At 43.0% G+C, this 20,552-nt stretch overlaps 2 protein-coding genes across 15 annotated transcripts in view; one reads left to right on the plus strand and one right to left on the minus strand.

Moving 5' to 3' along the window:
* Window positions 1–7,867, plus strand: part of SPTAN1 (spectrin alpha, non-erythrocytic 1) — a 71,810-nt gene extending 63,943 nt beyond the window's left edge. For 4 of the 7 annotated variants that reach the window (XM_043530527.1, XM_043530528.1, XM_043530529.1 and 1 more), the window contains 7 exons: window positions 243–260; window positions 4,671–4,725; window positions 5,280–5,476; window positions 5,868–5,921; window positions 6,307–6,453; window positions 6,838–6,985; window positions 7,537–7,867. In XM_043530527.1, coding sequence (XP_043386462.1) covers window positions 243–260; window positions 4,671–4,725; window positions 5,280–5,476; window positions 5,868–5,921; window positions 6,307–6,453; window positions 6,838–6,985; window positions 7,537–7,662 — 745 coding nt within the window. In that variant the 3' untranslated portion in view covers window positions 7,663–7,867. Of the gene's footprint in view, window positions 1–242; window positions 261–3,246; window positions 3,310–4,670; window positions 4,726–5,279; window positions 5,477–5,867; window positions 5,922–6,306; window positions 6,454–6,837; window positions 6,986–7,536 lie in introns of all 7 variants that reach the window. The other 3 variants (XM_037880043.2, XM_037880044.2, XM_037880045.2) reach the window with 1 other exon arrangement.
* A 3-nt stretch (window positions 7,868–7,870) lies between these two features.
* Window positions 7,871–20,552, minus strand: part of DYNC2I2 (dynein 2 intermediate chain 2) — a 28,487-nt gene continuing 15,805 nt past the window's right edge. For 6 of the 8 annotated variants that reach the window (XM_043530535.1, XM_037880056.2, XM_037880054.2 and 3 more), the window contains 7 exons: window positions 19,932–20,041; window positions 18,024–18,181; window positions 11,032–11,141; window positions 10,534–10,701; window positions 9,869–10,101; window positions 8,881–9,038; window positions 7,871–8,331 (listed from right to left, as the gene is read on the minus strand). In XM_043530535.1, coding sequence (XP_043386470.1) covers window positions 8,093–8,331; window positions 8,881–9,038; window positions 9,869–10,101; window positions 10,534–10,701; window positions 11,032–11,141; window positions 18,024–18,181; window positions 19,932–20,041 — 1,176 coding nt within the window. In that variant the 3' untranslated portion in view covers window positions 7,871–8,092. Of the gene's footprint in view, window positions 8,332–8,880; window positions 9,039–9,868; window positions 10,104–10,533; window positions 10,702–11,031; window positions 11,142–18,023; window positions 18,182–19,931; window positions 20,042–20,552 lie in introns of all 8 variants that reach the window. The other 2 variants (XM_043530531.1, XM_037880055.2) reach the window with 2 other exon arrangements.

Consider the following 20,552-nt stretch of genomic DNA (forward strand, 5'->3'; position numbering starts at 1 on the left):
CCATCAAATATTGTCAATTCTAGTAAGTGTGGGCTCTGGTACAGAAGAGGTGAATTAAGCTGAGGGTGCTTTTCATGTAATCCTTTGATAGTAAATCTTTCTGCATTTATAGAAAATCATCACCTAGAGGGTTTTGCAAAAAGTCTGAAGTATAAATATGGTTTTAATTTGTTAACATATGTTTGCCCCCCCACCTCTCTCTCTGTCCTGCTGCCTGATACTTGGACCCTCCTACTCTACAGAACGTATCTGCTAGATGGGTTAGTATTGAATTTTATTTCCCAAAAGCTTGATGTCGGGTCCTCTCCTGTCTTGTGTGCTTTCTCCTGTCATTGCTTTGCTTGTGAAAGTTGTATTAAAGGTCATTCTATTTGGACAATGCAAGCCATGCCTGGGATGTGCATGAGATACTTACCCATTTCCCCCTTCTCCCTCCCCCCGCAAGAATGCCACACACAGAGTCACAGGTAACAGGACATTGATATGGATAAATATAAACATATAGGAAGGAATACCATTTTTCCTGGTTCAGAATAGAAAATGAAGAGTTAATGGACACTCTGTGTGACCAGTTAACTTTCACTGGTCAGCTTATAAGGATGTGCAAGGTGTGATGCTCTTTATTGGGTGTGCTTCCACATCTCATCAGATTATCTGTAGCCTTTTGTCCTCACTAGCCAGCATTCTCAATTTCCCAGCAGTCAGAAGCACACTTGGTAAAATAAGAACATATTCCGATAATGCTCTCAGAACATTTAAAACTGAAGGGCTTTGACTGGGTATTGCTATAATCAATCTTGTAAAAAGAGTAAAATAAAGGAATGGAATAGCCCATGCTTGCACTTCATGGGTATTCATGAACAGAACAGAATGTCCTGTTCGTAGACTCCTATTAAAGGTTGTCACTAATTAGTATCACTACAGTTTTTTTAAAAAATCATATTCTTTAATCACAGTTCCATGTGTAATTCAGTTATGTGGCTACCTAGTTGTCCTTTTTGATTCCGTTGCATAACTGTGCTCCAGAAGTTAAGCTTTAACTTTTTTTTTTTTTTTTTAATAAAAAGTCTGTAGGCTTTAGGATTGCAAAGAAAACCTAAACCAATGCACTGATCTCTGCTTGAGTCTGCTGAAAACCTGAAGTGTAAAATACTCATTCATCTCAATGGCATTTTAACTGAAACTTACTGTCAACATAACTATTTCATTGCTTGTGCCTTTTCTACTAAAATGAGGTTGACAGATCTCTCATTGTTGGGCACAGTGGCAGTTAGTGGGATAGCTAGTTGCTGAGGTATGAAATAGGGAATTCAACTCCATACTTAGTTACTTTTGCATTTGCCCAAAAGAGGGAAGGAAGGAGAGAGATCCCCTCCCCACCATCAAAAATCTTAACTGTCTTCTGGTTGCAAACCCCAAATTGACTCCAGTGAGTTCCTGGATGCCAAAACAGCTTGTTGTCCCCGACTCAGCTGCCAAAACCTCAAGCTTTTCCATGCAATTACACACTTTCAGTATTAAAAAAAAATCTACAGTACAATGAACACTTTAAAATTTGGGTGCAGTGTAAAATGTATTTAATATTAAAATAATTAAGGAATCCTATACAAAGGAGAGGGGGTCACAGCTTGGGAGGTTGCCCTGGCCTATATACATTATCTAGTGTGCTACTTAGAATAGAGGGCCTTTGTTCATGTTTTGTGGGTTTATCTCTGGTAACTTTTTATTTGCTCTGTAGTGACAAGAATCTCTGGTCTCACAGTATCTCCCCTCAGATAAGAGAGAGAGCACGTGAGCTTTTGCAGTTGTAGCTTGGTGGAACCCAATAGATTTTGCTGGTATGAGTGCTGGATTCTTTGCTGTTTTTAAAAAGTAGTGTTGTAGATGAGTTCTGGTGTCCCAGAAAATACTAATGGGGGGTGGGGGGGGAGACATTTACTAAATAAAGTGGGTTAGTGCTCACAATTGCCATGCTCCAACTCTGTTGTCTAACTGATTATTAGAAATGCAGAGGGAAGTTAATCTTTAGCAAAACTCTGAGAGGATTAAAACTGCAGTTAATTAGAATGGGCATTGTCTGTGTTCATTCATTCTCCACTAGAGGGCATATAACCATGTATAGTAGATTCCGCTTATTAGCAAACCTTCAGTTGCCAGCAAAAATTTGCCATTATCCAGGAGTTGCTAATAAGCAGAGGCATGTTTGCAAGGCTGCAGCCAGGGAAAGAAGTGCTGGGACAGGGCAGGAGTAGGGACTGCAGCCCAAATGCCAGGGCTTTCAGATTCTGCAGGGATGCTCCGGGGCCCACAAAGCTGCACTGTATATCTTCTTGCATTCTGGGGTTGGGGCTCAGTCCCCAGTGCTTCCTTTCCAGAGTGCAGCCCTCTCGCACAGCACAGCACAGGGAGAAAGTACCATGCAGTTCCAGCATCTAGGCTGCAGCTTTCTTTCCTGTTACTGCACTGCCCACAGCCTCCTCTCCCAGCCTGAAACCACTTACCTCCTGAGTGGTCCCTGTGTGTAAGCAGATTGTGGGGCCAGAGCCCCTGAAGGAAGCACGGGGATGTGCTGAGGAATAGCTCTAGGCAGGTTTGTGGAGATGCAGTTAAGGAAGGAATGTCCTAGCACTTACTTCCTAGGCTGCAGCCCCACAAACCTGCCCATAGCTAGTGCTCAGCATGTCCCACTACTCCCTTCTCTGGCTGCAGTCTCACAGTCCTGTCTGTAGCTGGGGCCTTTCTTCCAAAAAATGTTAATAAGCAGTCTGCCAGTGGCAAAATATGAATCCCATTAACACTGAACTCAATGGGATGGGATTGGTTCCCCCAAAAAGGTTGCTGTTAATATCGGAGTTGCTATTAAGCAGAACATCCTGTACGTAGAACTTTCATGGTCAACATCGTTGTCCTACTGTCTCATCTATCAGCATACAGCAGCCATATTTGCACGCTGATACTGTTTTTAAATGAAGTTTGTAGCTCAAATTAACTTAGAGATTCTGTTCTGTTCACCTCAGCAACGCTTTTTAATAGATATTAAAATAATTAGATTTCTTTTGGGTACGCAACCAGCATCTGCCATTGAGTCTGGTACTTCATGAAGTAATTTGCTTGTTTGCTATTTCTCTGTGAGGTGGTGCTGGCTTAGAGTTCTGATCTCTTGCTGTGGTCTTGTTGTGGTCTGTTCTTTCCTCTGTCTTGCCCGGTTTCTTTTTGGAATTCATTTGGTTTCTTTTCTTTGAATAGCATAGCATACCGTCGTGTCATTCGTGTCTATCAGTATGAAGTTGGGGATGATCTGTCTGGAAGGTTTTTCCTCTTATTTTCTTACCTCACTGTGATTTTAAAATGCACTCTTAATTGCAAAGGTTCGCGTTCTTTCCAACTAACTTTCACTGCTGTGAGATGCTTGGGGGTTGTTTCCCTGTTGATTCACAGCTTCCTGCCCAAGGTTCTGGGCCTGTGCTTCATTCTCTTTAAACACGCTTTGATTCTGAGCTTTAACCCTCTGTGGTGAGAGATACCCAGATGTTTGGCGTATTTTCATTGCTACACAGTGATACAGCACTTGAAACCCCTTCCCAAGAAGTTTAAAAGACCTTTGGGAGGAAAGGATCTGATGGGGGCGAGGGAAGACAATCTTAGCACCAGGAATTTAAATTCCACCGGGGGCACAAACACATTACAGCACATCTGCACAATATCCAACTTGCTGTTTTTACAACAGATGACTTGTGTACACTTTCACTCTAAATGTTACAGCACAGAGGCTCTAAAAACTGCTGCCTTAACATTGCTTAAAATTGAAGAAACAAAAACAACTTCAGGAACTTTATGCAGGTAGTACCTGTGAAAAAAATCATGGAGATCATATCTGCAAAAGGTGGCTTTTATGAACCGATGTTTGGGGCCCCTTGTTGGCATGCCAAGAATGCCTCTGTGTGAAACATTTTAAAAATTGACTTACAATCGTGACTACTATCAATTTCAAAATTCAAATGACTATCAATGGCTGTGTCATAATGGCTCTGAACATTAGGATTGTAGAAGTGCTCATCTGTGAGGCATCAGTCTGAGAATACAGAAAGCAACATTCACCCAGCTGTAATAAAGTAATGGAGTTTTTCTGTTTTGCAAGGGTGATTGTCTTACATCAAGGTTGGCTTTACATTAAGCCAGTAGTTCAAGTTTTTCACACTTGCTTTCTGTGTAAAGCCTCTCTCGCACTCCTGTCTCATTGGCAAACAAAACCTGGCTCTAGTGAATCACTTGTAGTTTGTGTGTGTTGGGCACAGTTTGGGATGGGAAAGGCATTTGCACTGGGTTTCTAATTTCACTAGGTACAGTAAGAAGGTGAGTGCTTTGGATTTAGCATGAAGTGTTGCCAGTAGCTCCTTTATCACAGCCTGTGAAATTGGGCTTGAAATTAACTATATAAAGAAATTAAATGCAGCAGGTTCTAAAAGCCTCTTGTTTTATATAGGGTCAGTCTGAATGTAAAAGCTTATGGCCAGAAGCTTGACAGAAAAAGTTTTGTTTATAAAGTTTATGGAAAAATTATTTTACCCTAAAAGGATGGTGTTAATTTCAAGCCTCTCCCCCCTCCCCCCCCCCCACGCCCCCTTTGTCATATGTGGAGAGTGCCTCTCCCTCACTGTGGTTCTGTTTAGGTCCTGTATGGTGGAGGAATCAGGAACCCTGGAATCACAGCTGGAAGCTACTAAAGTAAGCATACCTCACCTGTTAAAACTTCTGTTTCCTATTGATGCTCAGGAATGAGGAGGGAGGGAGAATGCCTTTAATGACTGATATGTAGGTCTTTAATTGACTCATACATTTTGAAGGCCAGCAGACACTACTGTGATTATCTAATCTAACCTGCATTGCACAAGCCAAAGGAAAATCCTTGATTAGTTCTCCCTTGTATAGTATTTCTAAGTAAGTCTGTCTGGGCAGAGGAGACTGTATCGGAAACCTTTCCTTGCTATGCTCTACACTCTGTTTTGAGATTTAGGCTGTAGATGATGTGAGGTTTCTAGTGATATTTACAGGCAAAAACACCTTTCTTGGAACATTGGCCAATCTTACAAATCTATCTGTCAGAGGCGATGAAGCTCCCTTGTCTAGTGTTACAAAATAAATCACTATATACAACAGCTGCACCATAGCCCGCCCCCTCCCCCCCCACCTCTTTGGTGTTATGAGCCTGTGTTCTAACTCAGTCAGTAAAATGTTGGTACGCTGATATGTTTGCTCCATTCTGTTTTCTTTCCCAACAGCGTAAGCACCAGGAGATTCGGGCAATGAGGAGTCAACTAAAGAAGATTGAGGACCTTGGAGCAGCTATGGAAGAAGCACTTATTTTGGACAACAAATATACAGAGCACAGCACTGTAGGGCTGGCACAGCAGTGGGACCAGCTTGACCAACTAGGGATGAGGATGCAGCACAACCTGGAACAGCAAATACAAGCTAGGTACAGTGTTCGTTCATTTGGGAAGATAAACCACGTTCACCATTTCAGGGGATAAGTGGGTTAGGGAGAGACTGTCTAAAAACCAGTACAAATCAAGCACAGTTCAGGTAGGATAAACCTCTTCCACTTACTGTTTTGTGTTCAGAGTAGTGTGTATTAGTATGTTCATTTTTAAGGTAGACTGCAATTTGAGAAATAGTTCTAGTTATAGCTAGCCTTGGTGATTTCTTAGTGAAATGAGTGGCAATTGAACCAGGTGCATGCTGTCTCCCCTAAAGGGGATGGCAGACAGAAAACCAAACAGCCTGAAATGAACCTGGTGTTTGATTAGCCTCTGACCTACTACTGCAAGTTCATGATCAGTTCACTAGCTTTGCTTCTTCCTTTTTAGAAACACAACTGGAGTCACTGAGGAGGCTCTGAAGGAGTTCAGCATGATGTTCAAGTAAGTATGCATGTTCTCAGCAACCTGGAAAAGTGGTCGTAAACGAATTCTTTAGATCCTTGACATGTAGATGATTGCTACACAAAAACTGATGGTCCAGATTCTCAGCTGCACCTAGTTTCCACTGTTCGCAACTCCCTGATTCTCTAGCCAGTTCTGAGCCAGGCTGCTATAAACTCTTCCAGCTGGCAATAACTGGAAAAATTACTCACTAAGGGTATGTGGCCAGTTAATGATCTTTCTGAAGCACTCCAGAGAATCTATGTGCTGGCTGTATTAAATAGGAAGGTACTTATTCACTGCAAATAGCATGTTCAGAACATCAGGCTAAAGTGTTGCTCCAGTTATCTTAATGAAGTTTCAAGATTCCTATTTTCTATTCTAGACACTTTGACAAAGATAAATCTGGTCGTCTGAATCACCAGGAGTTTAAGTCTTGCTTACGTTCTCTGGGCTATGACTTGCCTATGGTTGAGGAAGGAGAACCAGATCCAGAGTTTGAAGCGATTCTCGACACCGTAGATCCCAACAGGTATGCAGACAGAAGAAAACCTATATAAATTGTTTTAGTGCTAAATGTTCAGTTTTCACTTTCAAAGTCTGTCGCAGCCTCTCCATATTCTTCAAATTATTCCTTTTTATAGTTTGAGCAAAAAGGGCCATCAAATCTCACCTAGTAACTGGTGTCTTGAGAATTTCTTTGCATGTAGATATGCTTTAGTCAATCTAGAGCCTAGGGCTTTTCATGAGACATTTACAATATTCCTTACCATCTTAATTAACGCAGGTCTGGGAAGTAAGAAGGATAACCCTGCTGCTAGACCAGCCTGCTTCGATGGGCTTGAGAGCTCAATAGCATCTAGTAGTATTGTTCTGAAGCAGGTCTGTTTACATGTGGTGTATGTTTTATTGGCAGGGATGGACATGTCTCACTGCAGGAATACATGGCATTTATGATCAGCAGGGAAACTGAGAATGTGAAATCCAGTGAGGAAATAGAAAGTGCTTTCCGTGCCCTTAGTTCAGAGGGCAAGCCCTATGTGACCAAGGAGGAGCTATACCAAGTAAGTGTCAGTTGTGCAACCCCATCCTAGGAAAGACAGCAGCAACCAGCTGTTCTGAGCTATCGCACTTTGTTTTATGAAGCTGACAGATCTACAACTGTTAAATTCCCAAACACACCTTTTCCCTGCTACTGAAATATTTTATTGATGCAACTGAACCTGTTTGCAAGTTTGTTTGATCCTTTAATGAGAGTGTAAAGCACACCATGGTGTACTATCAGTAAAAAGGCAGATTAGTACTTTCCCAGTTGCACTGAAACTCTAGATTTTTCTTTCTGGACCTGTCAAGCCCTATAGTCACCAAGTAACAAGTTTTCCGGTCTGGATCCTGACAGTGGGAGGGAGATAAGGACAGAAGTCAACTAACTGATCTGAGCAGGAGCCGTAACTCTTGAATTCCAGTCCTAGCTCTGACTCTATGGCCTTGGTGTAACTTACATCCACTCCTTCCATTACCCTGAGAAGTAGGTTTACAGATAAGTAAGTACTTTACCAATGAAAGGAGCTTAATAGCCTCTGTGGTGAAAACTATCTTCAATTTTGTCTTTCAGAACCTGACCAGGGAACAAGCCGATTACTGCATCTCTCACATGAAGCCCTACATGGATAGCAAGGGCAGAGAACTTCCTTCTGCTTATGACTACATAGAATTTACACGTTCACTGTTTGTGAATTGATATAAAAGCACTAACCTTTAAAAATACCAAGAACATACTCGCATTTGCTAACTATAGTCCTGCATGCGTCTCCATCTTTGTGTTCTACAATAATCAATGCTACTTTCTGATGTAACCTTAAACTGCTTAGCTTAAAACTCTTAGGGGGAAAAGAAAAAAACAATATTGCAGTGTGCTTCAATAAAAGTTACTGGTCCAAACTGCAGCAAAAATTTCAACTTGTGTTTAATCATCTTGATGCTTGAGTACCAATTTCAAGTGTGATACAAACAAAGCCCAGTAGAATCTCTCTTCTGCTCATTACATAGCTTCAGGTAAAGATGGTCAGAGTGACTAGGACTTACCTTGCTCTCCATTACAAATGTCATGGATGTGTTTTACAGACCAGTTTTGGGTAAAAATTGTAACATAACACTGGCCTGTTAGTGTCTTAGTCAGTGACTTCGTTTGCCAGCTGCTCAAGGTGATTCACTTCTTTTGGTCCCTGTTGAATAAAGTCTGAACTCAGCTGCCATATTTTCAGCATGCCACGGGCATCCCCTGCTGCCAAAAGCTGAGGTTGCTTGATGTTAAACTCTATGCAGTACACAGGAGTCTGAGCTGAAGCTTGCTTTATAGAAACCGCAGGCTTCTGGGAGCTCTTTCCAAAATCAAACAGCTGCACTTCTCCTTTAAAATAAATAATCCACATCAATCTATGTTATTACATTTGTTTCCAGTAAAGTGTTAGTTCAAGCTTTCCCTCCACCCTCACAGCACTAGAGCCATATGGATTAAAGTCCACCCCTGCTGGCAGTATCTAGATTAAGCAGTGAAATGTAGATCTACTCACTAGAGTCAGGGCAGGTTGAAACCAGCTGCAGCCCTGTTGACATCTTTAAATGCTAGGCCACTTTCTGTAGTCAGTCACATTGCATACTAGTGCTGGAAACAGTTTTAGCCATGGTATGGGATAGCAAATTTCCCATATCCACACAAGTCTGTGGCCAGACAGACTTTGGCAATGGGCAAGATATGACAACTGTAGTTGATACACCAGACTTGATGATCTAAAAACCACTACATTATACCAACTGACAGCTTGGAAACCCCAGCTTTCAAACAAATTAAGTCCATGTGGGAAGTGCTAAGCAGTAAACTTTTACATAGCACTAGTGTTAGAACCCAGAAGAAAACCTGGTTTCTCCTTCTAAGAATAAGCAGCTAGAGGGTACATACCTTCTCCAGTGGCAGCTGCAAAGACCAAGGGTCGTACTGGAGACCAACGCACACTAAACAGATACTTCTTTGATAACTGGAGAGAAATAAGGGGTTGTGCCTGCAGCATGGAGTGCAAGTGAACATGTCCATCAGTGCCACCACTCAGAAAGAGATTCCTGGAGAAAATGAGAAACACTTATTAGGGGATCAGTATTAAGAACACAGAGCAGAGTTCTTTTAAGCAGCCTGCAAGTTGATGTACATTAGATCTGTGTTGTTGCACAAGTGTGTGGTGGCTTTATGTATGGCCATTTTGACTGAATGGTGTCAAGATTCCTCAAATTATTTGTCTTTACTCAATTTTTTTTTTTGTTAGCCACTATGAACTGCCATCACATGAATCACTGCATCTTTGGCCCTGTAATCTCCAGAGACCTTGTATTTAAGGATCAGGATCTAGGAGGCTGGCATAATCTGGTCACGCCCATGCAAATTTTATGCAGCACCAGGACTCGCAGCATGTTTCAAGGAAACAGATTTATGGACGTTTAAAATGGTCCGTCATTAAAGGGTGAACCCACACACTGTGTACACTTCCACATTTAAACACAGATGGCTACTAATGAAAGTCACAAGTAGCGTGATGGGCAGTTGACTTTGATGTGAAAACAGGCTGTCCCCTAAAGTTGTTAATGGAACTATGGGAAGAGTTGTCCTGAATAAAAAGAGCCTAGTGGAAATAAGTTCAATGCTATGGGCTTCAATGAAGTTGCACCTATACAAGGGGCATATTCAGCTTTGGTGGAAGTTGGTGCAACTCCCTTGAAGGTAACTGCATTCCCACTAAAACAGCTTCCCAGGGTGACAAACACAGCAGGGCTTCTGGCATGTGGCCCTTGATTGGATCTTTCCTACCCCCTAGATCACTCAAGAAAACCACAATTAGAAAAGGATGGTAGTGTAACAAACTAACAGTTGGTGCCAATACAGTCTGCCCCTTACTTGCCTGTGGAAAGGTGAGCAGCTTACACAGTACACAGGTCCACCATGAGGAGAAAAGGCAAACTGTGCAGGTGCCTTGAGGGGAACAGAGCTACCTGTCCCAGGAATAGCAGTGGTCTCTACTGCAGTGGAGCACTTGAGAGAATATCCACCTTCCACACCAATGATAAACACACTGCGATCGAAGTGGGAGAAAGAGAGCGAGGTCACACCCACAGCTGTCTCCCCACGTGTGCGCTAAGGGAAAGGGGACAAACGATGAGACACAAGGACTCAGAAATTGAACATACACGTACATGAAATCTGTACTAATCACAGCCTGCATGACCTGCACCAACCATTTAACATTTTCTTTTTACAGAACTGAGTCCTCTAATAAGTATTCAAGTTCAGGATGGAGAACTTAGCTGCTTACAGCTCTGGTCGTTTAGCTTTAGTTCAGGGCAAGGCTGCTGCACCCAAAACTTCTAAGGGGCTGGTTTCCACACTATCCTGTGGGTTGATAATGGGAAAGCCAAGTTTACTGGGCTTCAATCTCTCTCTGCTCCCCCATCACATGGAAGCTACAGCCTCCTACCTCTGCTCTCTATAACCCAAGCTATTCTAACTCACACAAAGCCCATTAAAAGGTTGTTTCAAGTCAATGTTCTCTGGAATTACTGAACTAACCTTCTTAAGTTTCATACTCCGAGGGATCTGCTGAGCAACTAAGGCGAATCCTTCAACTAATGTCAACTGACCATCTCTCTGGGTCTGCCACACAAGGATCTTTCCATCTGTGGATACACTCAGAATCTGGAAGTGGTGACTGTGCTTTGAGTCCTGAAACCAGTCAACCTGTTCCCAACATGAGAAAACTCTGAAAAGGGGCCTCGCCAAACCCACCAAGCTCAGTAACCCCACATTCAAGAACACTGCTAAGTTTCAGGACAAATGACATTAGGTAACACTACCAGCAAACCAGTCTCATGAGGATTTGCCCTCTTCAACTGTGTTGAGGTTAAGTTAATCTAGCAATGAGAATATAAAGATTTCAATGCAACTGTGCAAGTACTAATCTGGTGTGAAGATGCCCAGGAAATAAAGGGATGTAATGCCATGATTGTGATTCCTCCTGCCCTCCAACCCAATGAACATCCCACTAAAGTGTGGACTGCCCCCTGTTACCTGATAAACTGGATCTGTATGAGTGTCATCTGTCATCCCTGTCCTCCAGATCAAGGGGTCTTCTATCCTGCTCGTGTCCCATATCAAGACCTCCCCACTGTAAAGGCCACCTGTAGATGACAAAGGATCAATAGAACATAAACAATGGCTACTAATGAAAGTCACAAACAGCATGATGGGCTCTGTTTACTCTGTTACTGACTGTAAATAGGTTGGCCCCCAGAGTTGACCTGAACAAAAAGGGCGAAGGGAAAATAAATTAGTCTCTGGTGTAAGCAGGAACAAGCAGGGGACATATTCAGCTCGGATGTAAGCGGATGCAAGGCTATGTAGAAGTTTGAGATGGTTCTGCCTATTCCTACTCATGGGTATTGCACCACCTAGTGGTGCCTAATGGTAGAACCTTCTAGCGCTGTCCATTAGTGTTCTTGTGCCCCATCCTACCTTTCGCCTCAGTGTCTCCAAACATTCTGAAGGCAAGGCCGCAGCGCCTTCTACCACCTCAGTTTCTTCCATTGCAAACCAGACATGCCAGAATAAACCAGGACTCTGAGAAAGAGGGGAAGGCGGGTAGGAAGTGTGAATATGCAGCAACAACTCCGGTTACACATAAGTAATCTTCATTTTTCCAAGTGGCTCTGTATATTCCAATTTATGGGACAGATTGATAAACAGTGCTGAAAATAACCTGGAGGCAGGAACAGAGTCCTAATGAAATAGAGACTGAAGCGCTGCTCTACCAAATCTACCATCAGCCCTGGAGGCCATATTAAGAGCGTAATACTTAGTAAAAGTGTGTACAAAATTCCAGGTCACTGCCCTGCAGATTTCAGCAGCAAGGACTTGCTTAAGGCAAGCAAAAGCAGCTGCCACAGCTCTGGTGGAATGCGATTGTACTGTCATGTATAATATTCATGAATGTGTTGTTTAATCCATCTAGAAACAGTCTAGGAAGATGACATAACCCATGTAATTCTTAGCATGAAATACAAATAAACTGGATGATTTTCAAAATCTTTTAAATTACGTTTAAATAATATGCAAGCGCTCTTCTTGCATCCAAAGTATATATAACAGATTCCCCCTTATTCATAGGAGGCTTTGGAAAAAATGCCTGCAAAGTAACTGATTGGTTTAAAAGTCAGATGCCACTTTTGGCAAAAATCGGGGTTCAGGCCTAAGAACTACCTTATCTTTATGAAAAGTAGTAAACAGTGGATCAGCCATCAAGGCATTCAATTCACTCACCCTTCTAGCTGACATTATGCCAATAATGAATGACATCTTAACAGATAAAAACAGGTTTAAAATTTTTATTAAAGCTAATGTTGAAATATTATATAATACACAGTGTGACGGGGCAAGGCCAGATGGCTATAGGAAAGTAATGAGAAACAGGTATGTTAGCCTCAGGCAAAACAAATCCCTGTTACCATGGTAACCAAATGGCAGTTGTTCCGGTTAATCAAGACACCTGCGGCCAATTAAGATCCTTCCAGAAAGCAGTGGAGACAGCTAGGTTGATTGAGACACCTGAAGCCAATCAGGGGCTGGCTGAAACTAGATTAAAACCTCCCAGTCAGTCAGGTGCGCGCGCATATCAGGAGCTGTGGGAGGAAGTTGCGCTGTTGGAGAGACTGAGCAGTACATACCATATCAAGCACAAGGAAGGTGGCCCTGAGGTAAGGGTGAAGTGGAGTTAGAGGAAGTGGGAGCTGCTGTGGGGAAGTAGCCCAGGGAATTGTACACGTGCTGTTTCTAAAAGGTCAGCTACCATAGCTGATACTATTAGGGTCCCTGGGCTGGAGCCCAGAGTAGAGGGCGGGCCCGGGCTCCTCCTTTTGCCCCCCATGATTAATCACTCAGACTGGGAGACAACAGACTGTGCGAGGGAGGATAGCTTCTCCTCACCTCCCTCACTTATGATGTAAATGGCTCAGTAGACTGTGACCCGTGCCTCTAGGGAGAGAAGGGCTACATGGAGGGTCACAGTGAGCCTCCGAGACTAGCGAAATCTGCCAGGAAACGCAGGACTCACGGAGCCAAGGACAGAGCTTTGTCACAAGAGGTTAAGAAGAGTGTCTGTACATCTGGGTATAGTTCTTAGATTATCTACAAATACAAAGTTTGTTTTAAAAAAGTCATAAGATATATATAGTGCATAAACAGCAATAACCCAAATTTAGGTGAGTAAATTTAACAATACAGTTTAAATATTAGCATCCAAGTATTCAGGTACATTACTCATAAAAAGTTATACAGAGAGTTGGTTGTGGAAAGCGAATATATCAATGAGTGAAGATTTTCCCTCAGTAACTGAGAATTTAGGATAGGTTGTCCATTAGAAAATGCAATCCATCAGGAAAGTATTTGAATTACTTTCCCTACTGCGCTTCTCATCGGCATTCCAGCTCATCCCTCCTGGTACTGGCGATGTCTGGTGATGTGTTCTAGGTAGATGTCCATCGACCACTTGATGGCTTCTGACACCATGAGTTGCCGCATCAGCCAAGATTCCACATTCTCTCAACACTCACTCGTTACTGGGGGCCCCTACACCCAGGGTTCCAACGATTGGCGCGCGAGTTTGGACCTCGTAGCCCCTTGCTCTCAATGTGTTGGCCAGAGGGTCGTATTTCTCCAGCTTTCGAGATTGGGCATCACGGAAAGCTGGGGTCCTGTTTTCAAAGGGAATTGTGACATCCACCATAATGATCCTCCAGTCTTCGTTGGTGATGACAATGTCCAGTCGCAGTTGTCTGTCCATTCCAGGGATGGCGGAGTTCACAGCAACCTTCCCCACGGGTGGTGGGATGGCTCTGACCAGGCAATCTTGGATGACATTGTGGCGCAGCTGCCAGGCTCTGGAATGGGGCTTGCAGCTACACAAGAAAAATATCCTATCTTGATTTAAAAATTTTCAGTAATGGAGAATCCACAACAAGCCTTGGTAAATTGTTCCAACTCTCACTGTTCAAAAGGTACTCCTTATTTCCAATCTGAATGTGTCTAGCTTCAACTTCCAGACATTTGATCGTGTTATATCTTTCTCTGCTAGACGGAAGAGCCCATTATAAAATATTTGTCCCCATATAGATACTTATAGATTGTAATCAAGTCACCCCACCTTCTCTTTGTTAAACTAAATAGATGAAGCTCCTTGCGTCTATCACTATAAGGCAAGTTTTCTAATCCTTTAATCATCCTCATGGCTCTTCTCTGACCCTCTCCAATTTATCAATATTTTCTTGAATTGTGGGTACCAGAAGACACAGTATTCCTGCAGTGGTTGCACCAATGCCAAATAGAGGTAAAATAACCTTTCGATTGCTACTCAAGATTTCCAAGTTTGTGCCGCCCAAGATTGCATTAGCTCTTTTGGCCACAGTGTTACAGTGGGAGCTCATATTCAGCTGATTATCCACCACAATCTCCAAATCCTTTTCAAAGTCACTGCTTCCCAGGATAAAGTTTCCATCCTGTTATGTACTGCCTACATTCTTTGTTCCTAGATGTACACATTTACATTTAACTATTCAAATGCATACTGTTTTGCTTCACACAGTTTACTAAGCAATCCAGATCATTCTGAATCAGTCACCTGTCTCTTCCTTATTTACTGCTCCCCCAATTCTCATGGCTCCTGTGAATTTTATCAGTGATGATTTTATATTTTCTTCCAGGTCATTAATAAAAATGTTAAATAGTGTATGGCTAAGAATCCATCCCTGCAGCACTCAACTGAAAACATACCCACTCAATAACTATTCCCAATTTACAATTAGATTTTGAGACCTATCAATGTAATGCATGGCATGTTAATGTTCAGGTTCCCTGACAAAGGAAGGGTATGGGGAATTGGAAGGGGTAGTCTTTCGAACTGTATGGCATAGCTCTTTTCTTTAACTTCTAAAACCCATCTGTCTGATATTATAAGCCACCAGGCACTAATAAAAAGGGCTAGCCTCTCTTCAAACAGAGGAAGGGAAGGATCCTAGATGGTTGGTTTTTGACTCGATCTTCCCATCACATCTGAGATCTGGCATGAGACAAAATAGTCATGGAAACAGAAGACTGCTTAAATTTAGGTCTTGATTTAAATTACCTCTTCTTATGCTGCTCTGAAAGGATGTAGCCTGCTGGTACTGTTGTTGACATCTCTGATTTTCTGAGTAATAAGTTGAAGATGACTCTGGAGACATGACTCTGATAACACAAAGAAGCAATCTCCTAATAGATGCAATTAAGACCAAAGAACGAGTTGTCAATCTTGTCGTCTCCAATTTTTTCAGCAATTCATCTGTATTTTCACTGAAAAGACCATCCCCTGCAACATTATGTCCGTATCCATCTTTAGAGAAGAGGAACAAAGCCAAGCATGTCTCCTCAGCGTCACTACAGAAGCGAATATACTAGCAGAAGAGTCCAAGACATCCAAAAAAACCCTAAAGGAGGGTTTCACCATATTTTGACCCTCCGTTGAAATTGTGTTAATCTCCTTTTGTCATCTGGCAACTCCTGCAGCAGTATCTTCTCCCACAAGTGAAACTGATAGCAGAACACGACAGCTTGATAACTTGCCACCCTAATACCAAAGGATAAAGGAGAGAACACCTTTCCCCTCTCTGTCAATAAGGATAGGGTGAGCTTGTCCAGATCTGCTCTGCTACTGGCAGCAGCCACCACCAGCAACTTAGGTACAGGGTCCATATGAAAATATGAATCCTCTTCTGAGGATAAATAATGTAGCTTGCCAGGAATAGGCCCACACTGATTTAGTTGGCTAAAGCAAACATCCAAAATAGGTAGGGATATCCTATTCCTGGAAGAAGCACCAAGAATGTCAAACATCAGATGAGAAGTCTCTTCCGCAGGCACTGAAGGCAGATTCAAATTCTAGACAAATGGGTTCTAGACACAATCCACTAATTCGTGAAATAGTGTAGTATCCTTAAAAGGGGAGGAGACTGAAGGAACTCCCACATGCTCATCTGGTGACAAATCCAGGATCACAGTGTGTGACCACATGCTCCTGTTCAAAGAGAGAGGCTATCAATTATCAGGCACCACTGCCTGAAATGTAGACAGATCTGGAGGAACTGGATCTGGGATTTCCACACCACTGAATCTTTAGCAAATGAAAGCTCACCTCTCCATCCACGTGGAGGATAACTGAAAAATTTCTGCAGCAGCTCCCAATAAGGTCACGACACCCAGGACTGTCAGTCTTCCCAACAACTGGGATTCAGGAGCACCCCCACAGGAGGAGGACCAAAGGGAGGGGCAAACCAGGAAGAAACAGGCCTCTTAATTCTTCCTCTAGCCTCCTTCAGATATAGATCCAGTGCCAGATCCGTGACAGAGTGCACTGGAGGACCTTGTGGGACGTAAGGAGGAAACCTTTACGAGGATCCTGTAGGAGTCCTAGGAGGAGGAAGTACAGACAGTTCTACTCTCCTTACAGATGAGGTGGTCAGCAAAGCCTGCCCTCTTTCTCAAGGTCCTCTGCTTTTTGCTCAGATCTGAGGATTGATCAGAAGCCTCACAGTGAACCTCAGATATCACGTAACAGTATTCTTCAGAACTGAAAAAGTAAGTGGAACCAAAGCAGGAGCCAAGGTCAGGGACGAAGAAGCTGACAGCAGCGGATCCAAAACCAGACTCATGCTCCTGGCTCCCAAGGCTGACCTCAGAATCAACCTTGACTTTTGGAGCCATAGAGGCTCTGTAAGAATAGAATGGATCCAATAAAACAGATGGAGACGACCACATGGCCCTTGGTTCTGACATAGCGAAGACCTAGTTGAAGGAACAGTGAGAATTGGAGCCAAAGCTGATGGGAGATCCAACTTCAAGAAAATTGAAGCAGTTGGAGGATTCCAGGAAGTCACAGGAGTCAGTGTCTCTCAGATTGTCAGTGTCTCTCAGATCTTGGTTTGGAAGCTTCAAGAGCCTCCTTCAGGAGAACCCCTTGCAATCTGTTCTGCCTCTGCTTGCGAGCTCTGGGGTATCAAAATTCAGCAGATAGAATACTCAGACGGAGAGTGACCTCTCTCAAACACTTGAGGCACCTGATGTGGTCATCCACTGCTGAGAAGACAGTAGGGCAGGAAGCACACCTCTTGAATCTTGGCTTCTTCTTCCTCTTCAGTTCCACCATCACCCAGAAATGAAACACTAGCAATTAAGTAACTATTTCTACACTTATACTAACTACTATTAACAACAAAACACCAATGAATACTCAAGGAGAAAGAACTCCAGACCCAAACAGTTCAGAGCGGTTCACTTCCATGCAAGCTCATGGTTGAAAGGAACTGAGGTGGTAGATGATGCTGTGTCCCCTGATATAGCCTCGCTCTGAGACAGCTGAGGGGAGGGGTACAAGAGGATGCAAGAGCACTCTAAGAGACAACACTAAGGGAAGGTTCTGCCATTAGGCATCACTAGGCAATGCAATACCATAAGTGGGAATATGCAGCCATCTTGAACAACCAATACTTATGCAAGGACGGATTTTTGCCCTCCCTCCTCCATCTCCCAGAGATTCCTGCTGAGAAAGTGGGGAAACTAAGTGCTCCAAGAGGTAGTATAAAACAGGCAAAGCCTACTAAGAGAAGGGAAGGTCACACTAAAACAAAGGAAGATCCTGATTCCTAGTGCCTCGGATGAAGCAGCAATTACACATTTGGCAGCAACACTTCCCTTGCCTTGGGGCTTGGGAAGTGACTGAGGAAGCACACTGCCATTCCTCTTGGGAGGAGTCCCAGGTATAGGGTGACCAGATGTCCCGATTTTATAGGGACAGTACCGATCTTTGGGTCTTTTTCTTATATAAGCTCCTACTACTTACACACACACACCCCGTCCCGATTTTTCACATTTACTGTCTGGTCACCCTACCCAGGTAGCCTTGAAGAGAAAATCAGCGGCACTAGTTGAAGGAGATAGAGAAACAATTAAAAATAAAATCTAAGGCAAGAGCAGTCTACCAACGATCAACGAAGGCTGTGATGGATGGAAAGCTAGGCACATGACAGAACTGGGAACATCCACTACTAGATCAGGACGCTTTGGATTTAACCCCCTTCTGTCCAGGTTCCAGGTACAAACATAGGATTTTTCTGTGCTCCAGTCCCCGTCGTCCAGTCTGGAAAAGAAAAGAAGTCAAGATGGAAGCTACACCTCATCTGGTCATTGTTATATAGAGACACTCAGCGACGCAGATTTCCAGCTGCATTCCCATTTTCATTGACATGTGCTCTCTGGGGCTACGAAAGGCTTTGTTTAGAGGAGGCTGCGGTTACAATGCATCTCTGTGGAGTACATGTTGGTGCACCCCAGTATGATGGGAGTGTTTGACAGCATATATAAATTATTACAGGACAGGACCTATTAACTATACTACTAAGGTAACAGCCTGGAATCCACGTTGGGGAAAGTTACTTCACAGCCACCATTCAAAGAGAGCACACATTTCCTCCTTTTTAAGTTACCAGAAGCAACTGTTCTGCAGAGAGGATGAAAAGCCAACAACGTTTCATTCCAACAAGAAGTTCAGGGTTTGAAAGTGCTCTAGAGAGGAAAAGTGTTGTGCTACTGAGCAGTGACCACTGCAGCTGAATAAGGAGAACTGATAGGGGCTGAAGTGCTACTCAGTCCTGCTTGGCCAGGAGAGAGTAGCCATTAAGTGGACCCTTGATGTTGGCGTGGAGGGCTCTAATAGTGATGTACAACAATCTCCCCCACCCATCTCAAAGACAAAATGAGGCATTTGTTTAATTAGTTATGTATGTAATGACATTTCTGCTGAGGTCATACAAGCATGAAGTCTCATTCACACCCATTTGCACCTCCAAATGGTGCAGATATTACACAAGTCATGCCACTGACATCTCTCAAGGCCTAAGTCCAATTTCATTTCCATGTTTACTTGCCCCAATTAAGTTGGGTTCATGATTTGTTTCATTTTGTAACTCTGAAAGGACAAAGGAAATAAACCTCTTAAAAGACAAAGTTTTGCTTCCCTTCTGCTTTGTAGCTATTTCATTTACTTTGTGTTTATCAGCGTGCAACCTTGTTTGTTAGGGGCAGTGCAAACCTATAGCAATTATTGCCATGTGCAAAGTCCCCAGAGCTGGAAATAACATGAAACAAATGTTTGTCATATTGCATTTGCTAATCCCAATCAACTCCACAATGTCGTCATCCACTTTCTGAAATAATGGGTTTCCCAGAGTAAGCTACCAGGAACTGCGCATGTGGGAAAGTAAATCAGACAAGCAACTTCAGCAATGACTAGTTTACTATGTGCCGACAGTGGGAGGACTACCAGCAATCTCTGTCCACACTGGCAGTAACAAGGAAGACTAAAATGGTGGTTAGCCTTGCTGGAAGAAAATCTAATCGAAATAGTATCCGGCATGCGAGTACACGGCTGAGAGCATTTCTGTGTATGGGCACCAGGTGTATTCTATATGGGCTTGGAGACCACGTGATGGCTAACAAGACATTTTATGATCAAGGCAAGTATGCACATGCAACCATCCCATACATATACACACACTGCAGACACATACAAACATACACCTCCTCTTTACATTTCCAACAGAATCTGCCTAAGAACAAAACATTGAGAAAATATAGATTAGCTTTGGGGATTTGAGATAATGGACATAGAGGAAAGGGAAAGGATGTCTGACCTAAATTAGAACTGCCCTTGGGTTCTGATTTTTCTGAATATCAATTTAAATATCTTTTTCAACATAAATAAGTTGCTTATACACATGATTAGTTATTACAAAGCAAGTGAACATTCTCCAACGCTTCTGAATGCAGGCCAGTCTGAAATGTCTCAGAGACCACTCTCAGTTGCGCTCTGGATCAACTCAGGTGCTCACCTGCCATAAGAACATGCAACAACTGATCCAGTGGCATTCCAGGAGATGCTGGTCACCTGCAACTTCTGATCCTGAGCCTCTGGGTACAATAAGCTATGCAAACAGGACACCTGGAAAAGAAGAAATCCAAATACTGAGCCACCAACCTATGGAGATAAGGAAAATTAGGATCTATATTCAGGTTTCAGAGTAGCAACCGTGTTAGTCTGTATCCACAAAAAGAAAAGGAGTACTTGTGGCACCTTAGAGACTAACAAATTTATTTGAGCATAAGCTTTCGTGAGCTACAGCTCACTTCATCGGATGTATTCAGTGAAGTGAGCTGTAGCTCACAAAAGCTTATGCTCAAATAAATTTGTTAGTCTTGATCTATATTCAGAGACTTGAAGAAAGAATCACATTATCTCCACAGACCAATATCCTGGTCAAGGTCCAGACTCCCACTCTCTTTATTGCAGCAGAGTCTGGGGAGACAAACTGTGGTTTGTAGATACAGGTAAGACAGAAGTTCGCCTCCTGTTGAGAGCATCACACGCAAAACTCTGCATGCTCCCACCAAACCAAATGTCTCTCCATAATGTCATCTCACACTCTACTATCTTCAGAGCAATTATGGAAAAG

This window comes from Chelonia mydas, chromosome 16, assembly GCF_015237465.2.
Source record: "Chelonia mydas isolate rCheMyd1 chromosome 16, rCheMyd1.pri.v2, whole genome shotgun sequence".
NCBI lineage: Eukaryota > Metazoa > Chordata > Testudines > Cheloniidae > Chelonia > Chelonia mydas.